The sequence below is a fragment of the Alligator sinensis genome, unplaced genomic scaffold (genome assembly GCF_000455745.1).
Source record: "Alligator sinensis unplaced genomic scaffold, ASM45574v1 scaffold674_1, whole genome shotgun sequence".
Classification (NCBI taxonomy): Eukaryota; Metazoa; Chordata; order Crocodylia; family Alligatoridae; genus Alligator; species Alligator sinensis.
In genome coordinates, this window is record NW_005842032.1 from 1,874,538 (window position 1) to 1,880,537 (window position 6,000).

Sequence of the window (6,000 nt, forward strand, 5' to 3'; positions counted from 1 at the left end):
ACTGTCAGGCATACTACTATTCCCCACAGTTCTCAAAATATATATATATTTTTTAAAGATTTATCTTTTGAAGTTTAGGTCCACTGAACAGCTAGCAAGTCAGGTTTCATAAATCCCTAATTACAGCCAAACTATTGTGTCAATTGTTGGATGACACAAAAATGAATTGATTTCATTCAACAGAAAAAGGAGGGAAGATTCCAAAATACTGATATTTGTCAAGAAAAGACTGTTTATACAATGAAGTGAAGAATGACATGCATTTATAAGTATTTTAAGCTATTATACCTAAGCCTGCTAAAAAACAAGATCTTACTTTTTGTGAAACAAATTTTGGGCAAAGTTACGTGTTTACAAATACACCAAATAAATCTGTACAAATTAAAGCAAAATACAATTCTGGGAAATGTGTTTGATGGAACACATGTTTAAAACTAGGTCCTTGCTAGTAATTAATTTTACATGCAGCCATATTTTCAGCAGCTTCCATGTTGTAATCCAGAGCCATGGATGGCACTCATTTCTAGTTTGGGAGTTGGGAGTGTATGTGCTTTCCAGCCCTGTAGCTGGAGAGCTACACAGGAGAGCATTCCAGCCAAGGGGCACTTGATGTCTGCTCCCTAGGCCACCCCAGCCCTTAGGGATTGATAGCCTGCTCTCTCCATTGCCAGGGAAAGGGACAGACTGTGAAATAGGCAGCTGTTGAAAAGCAGCAGCTGCTACAGTTTCTTGCCTGAGGAGAGTACAGAGAACTGCTGTCCTCACCCCATATATTCCTTGCCCCCGGCACTGATGGGGGTCACCCTCTGGGTCACCTGGAGGAGTGCAAAGACTGGGGGTCACTCTGTCAGGGCTGGAACTGTCCCATGACTCTGGGAGGGCTTTCCACCCCATGCACTCCGTTTCTGTTATTACCCCACGCACTCCTTTTCTCTCAGCACAAACGTAATACCTGTTCATGGTCTAAGTCTGCTGTTGCTTCTTGTAGTTTCTTGTGCTCTCTCAAATCTGGAATCTACTTGGCAACAAGCCTGGGACTAAGGAGATCTACAACAAGGCCTAAAATGATCTAGTAGAGGTATGAATCACTTCTCTGTTAGCTCAAGTAGCAAGAAAAAATAAGCATTCAGAAATTTTTTATAAGCTTTTTAATTTCACTTTATCTTTTCTTTCCTTAAATTGGTGCATTGGTGGACAAAGCATATTTTAAATATTTCTGCTTGGCTTTTCTCAGGCAGTTATTAAAAAGAGGCTAGGCAGTCCTGTAGATAATACTTTTAGGCACTGTGAAATGATTAGGTGCCATGCAACACCTATTTAATGGCCATAGTGTTCAGTAAGTTGCTGAGAGTGAACATTCTTATTTTTACTGCAACTAGGCAAGACATTTTTGTCCATTTCACAAATATTTTTGAGATTCCAGAATTTTTTCTTATTCTTATCTGTACCCAGGACTTTTCACAGATTTTAAAGTAAGAGAACACGAAAAGTCATTTTCCTGAAAAAATAACTTCTAACCTGCTCTGACTTTTACCATTTGGGGCATTTCCCTCTGTCACAGGATGGGGTCCCCAGGGATGGCCGTGATGCTCCTAGGGCTCCGTGACTGTGCCAGTGTTGCTCAATGGGCACCCTTTTCCTCGTCTGCCACGTCTTGCTGGTAATTATAATATAGGGAGGATGCCCTCGAGTTTTTGTTTGGACACGGTCCTGATGGACCCTGCTGCACCCCCTGGGTTCTTGTGGGTTCTTGGACCGCTCAAAATGGATGCCTCACAGGCATCCTCAGCCTTATGGGCTAGATGTGGCTCCAAAACCACCCCTTTACCATGCCCCAAGCCTCACAGATGGTAATGACATATTACCTCTCTGAGGCCATAGTCTAGTTCAGCCTCCTGTCATTGTCAGGCTCTCCACAGCCCTGTCTCTGCGCCCACACTGGCACTGGGCCCTCCGCAGCCCTGTCTCTGCACCCACACTGGCACTGGGCCCTCCGCAGCCCTGTCTCTACACCCACACTGGCACTGGAGTCTGCTCACACCCTTTGTCACTGCGCCCCCTGGTGCTGGGGTCTGCTCACCCCCTTTGTCACCATGCCCCCTGGTGCCAAGGTCCCCACACTGTAGTGGGCCCCCAATGAGGCCTTCTCCTTCCCCAATCCACTGGTTTACCAACAGCAACCAAAATATGAGCCCCTAGGTTATAACATGCTACAAACAGTTCAGGGTGTGCTCTCTCCCTTTAAAGGAGTCAAACTTCCCCCCAGCACTAAGTGCCTTGTAGGCCAGGGTACCTGGTGAGCTCCTGGGGCTGCATTAGGCCTATATGCAGCATATCAGGTGGCCACCAGCGTCTCTGGGCAATTCTTCCCTGGAGGCTCCTTCCCCCGGCTGCCGCCAGAGAACTAACCCCTGCTGGTCTCAGCCCTGGGGTTTATATGTGCCCAGTGCCCTGACTTCTTCCGGCCAGCTGACCGGGTGCAGGTGCAGGCTAATTCCCTTGTTAGCCTGCTGCCATAGTAGCCTGCACCTGTGGGGTTTCTGTCTGGCTCTCAGGGCCCTCTCCCTAGGCAGTTTCTGCTCTTAAAGGAGCAGGCACTTTAGTACCTTGCAACACCCTCCAAATAATGTGGACCAGTTTATAATATTTATATTGCTTGAGTATAACACTCTGAATCACTGACTGAGGGATTTTAATTGCAGCATCTGTTGCTATGGGTATTCTCTTTTCTATGTATTTTGTATTTTTTTCCTTGGAGCAAATATATTTTTCTTTAACATATTTTAATGATGTATGGCCCACAAGTCAACATGATTCAAAAAATATTTTGTTCTTAGCCTTGTCCATTTTCTAATGTAATTCTAAGGGCCTATTTAAAACAAACAATAAAGCTATATAGTACATTATGCATTGCTCTTGCCTTTGTAGATGGCACTACACCATGCTTCCTACAGGGCTTAAATACTGTTTTGGAACTCTGATATGCGACAACCTGGTTCTGATTATATAGGCAAGACCAAGCTGTGGACTAATATAGGGGACTGACAGCACAGATGGACTTTTTGACATCTTCTGCTTACAAACTGATGAATGCTATTTCTGTTTTGTTTGTCTTTGGGTGGGGGAGGGAAGAAGGAAAAGAGTCACAATTACAATTCAGCATAGGGCATAAGGAACAACTCATGGCATGCCCACAAAATTTACAGAGGTCATTTAACCTTTTTTTGTTCCAAATTCACTTCAGACAGATTCACAGATTTACAACCCAGAGGTACAATACGTATTCCGCTTGGCTAATGAGTTTAAACTAAGTTCACAGACAACTGCTTAATACAACTCACCCCTCACCCTGAGATCACTAGTTGATACTTAAAATACATTCAGTGCAGAATAACACTGGGTACGTCTACACATGCACCTGGGACAGTGGCAATTTGAGCCAGGGTGGAGCAATTTATGTCAGGGCTGCTCCTGCCTTGCTCTGCCATGGACTCCAGTTCGTGGTGTTTGGCAGCAGAGAGGTTTGCTGTGGCATGAGGGTGCTGAAAGTGCAGACCCATGGGCTAGGCAGCAGGCAGGAGTCTGGACCCTTGCTGCCCGGACTGACCAGGTACAATTTATGGCTGAGGTTAGCATCTACATGCGTATTTAATTACAATTAATTACTCCGGCAGTACTATCTTATGGCAGTGATAATTAGTTTACTGTGGCCTAATACCATTGCACATGTAGATAGTGATGCTTTACTCCACAGCTAATTAGTCTACCGCACAGCAAAGTACATGTGTAGATGCGTCCACTGTTCAGTAACAGGAAGAAAGGGCAGAAGGCAAGGTTAGACTAAATCGCTTAATTTAAAAAGTTTTAAAGTTCTACCACTTCTACTTTCTTTAAAATACAACATTATTTTTAATTGGTATTTTTCCTAATAGCATGGTGGAAATACACAGTAAGAAAATAAGTCAAAGCTTTACAGAGAAAGCACATGCTGTCCTACCTCAAACCTACCAAAGGAGAAGGCCAAAAGCAGCAATATACTTTGCAAGGAGTTTGTTTTTCCAGTGCTGGTACTCACTCAGCTCAGTGACTGAGAAGAAAATTAAATATTATGCTGACATCACACGTGTTCAGTATTTATACATGGCAAAGCAAAGATGATGACTCATTCAGATCTAAACACAAGTTTTCTCAGCGTTTACAAGATACTCCTATATTCTGTTGGGAACAATTTAATTAATAAATACTAAATACCAAATGTAATATATAATTAAGTCATCTGTGAATGTACTGTTTGAACTGTATAGAAAAGTTCAGGGTTTTTTTCACAGATAAAATGATTTTTTTCTCCCAATTTTTAAGTGACTTGATTTTTAAAGCATGAATTACAGCAACAGCTTTGCCAAAAAAAAGCTACTTTACTTTAAAAATATGCTTCACAGTAATATTTTCTTACTAAAACATAATCATTCTTTTAAGCCAACTTCAATACAATTTCCAAAAATCTTATCAAACATAACTATCCAAAAGTAACAATTTTTCAAATGTAATGAGTTAATTCACATCGCTGACAGAATTTTGCCTGTGTATTTGAGAGAATTAGCCCACTGATTTAAATAGACTTTATAAATATAGCAGATAGTACTTTGTTATGTGCCACTTGTGGAACAGCATTTTGCATTTCTCTAGTAGCCTTCTATCTACCATATTTACTCAAATACAAGACAAAGCCACCCGTCCCATACATACAAGTGAATTGCATTAAATACGCTGTTTTTCTTTGAACTGCTGCTAAAAGCAGCATGTTCTCTGTGTAACAGGGAGCTGGTGACTCTGTTACGAAGGAGAAAAGAGAGCAAGAAACTTACCAGGCATGTGGCAGGACCAGCTGGCGAGATGATGTCGTTCCACCAGTGCTGGGAATACTCGTTGCATCATAGACCAGAAAATTTGTAAATTACTAATTAGCGAGCTCTTATAAGAGGAGTGGGACTTAACTTGCTGCTTTTCCCCAGAAGGCGGAGGAGCTGAAGCCGAGAGAGGAAGTTTGAGCGACAGAGCCAATTCTTGTGCAGAGGCATGGGAGCGAAAGCATTCCCCAAGGGCAGCAGCAGTTGAATCAGCCTGGAGCACCGTGAGTAGAGCCTGTTGGAAACTCTGCAGGACAGGCACCCAATATTGATTAGAGATTTTTTTGTTGATAGGTGTCGGGAAAAGAACGTTTGTGGACTGATTAAGTAATTTTGTCTAGCTGAAAGACGTGTCTTTCTGGAAGGGGAGAAAAGAGTAAATTAAAAGCCATTACCCAGCAATTAGCCACCTGGTTTACAGTTTGTTCTTTAAGAGGGAGGGAGAGGAGGTCTGCAGGGTGAGGTCCCCAAATCCCATAAGGGAGAGCGTCACATTTGGAGTTATCTAAACTGGAAGCTACCCACCTGTGAGTCTTAACCTTAACTCCCATCAAGTCATGGCAGGAGAGAACAAACAGGGGAGGGAAGCTCAGCCAAAGTGTGCTGTCTTTTGATTGATTCAGGGATGCCCGCTCGCACTCAGCAATGAAAACCAGCTATCAACTTGATTAAATGCAGCCAACACCAAGCATGATTATAAAATACATGGCTCATATTGGGCAAACATGCTGAGAAGAACCTTTTTTTGTGTGTGTGGCTTTAAAAAGAAACAGGCAGTTGTTCCCCCAGGAGGGACCGAGCTTATTGTTCAATCCAACCCTAACAGATAGAAGAAAACAGTCTTAAAGACTGTGACGGTGACGAGCCGCCGTCATGGGTACAGGCGGAGGACAGGCAGGATAGGGGGGCAACAACACCCCCTCAAGAAAGCCACGGGCCGGGATGCTCACCCTGGGAGGGACAGCGGCGGCGGAGCTGGGACTGCAGCAGCAGACGCGGCCGCCATTACGGCTGTGCGAGCCGGCATTACGCCGGCTGTTTAAACAGCTGTTCCCCACAAGGGGGGCCGCCGGGCCCAACGCACGAGCCGCCG

General features: G+C 43.9%; 1 protein-coding gene across 1 annotated transcript in view; it reads right to left on the bottom strand.

Annotated features, from left to right (window-relative positions):
* Window positions 1-6,000, bottom strand: part of RTKN2 (rhotekin 2) — a 51,492-nt gene that overhangs the window by 18,246 nt on the left and 27,246 nt on the right. Inside the window, 1 exon segment of the mRNA XM_006022365.1 lies at window positions 5,000-5,265. Within this exon segment, the coding sequence (XP_006022427.1) occupies window positions 5,000-5,265 (266 nt within the window).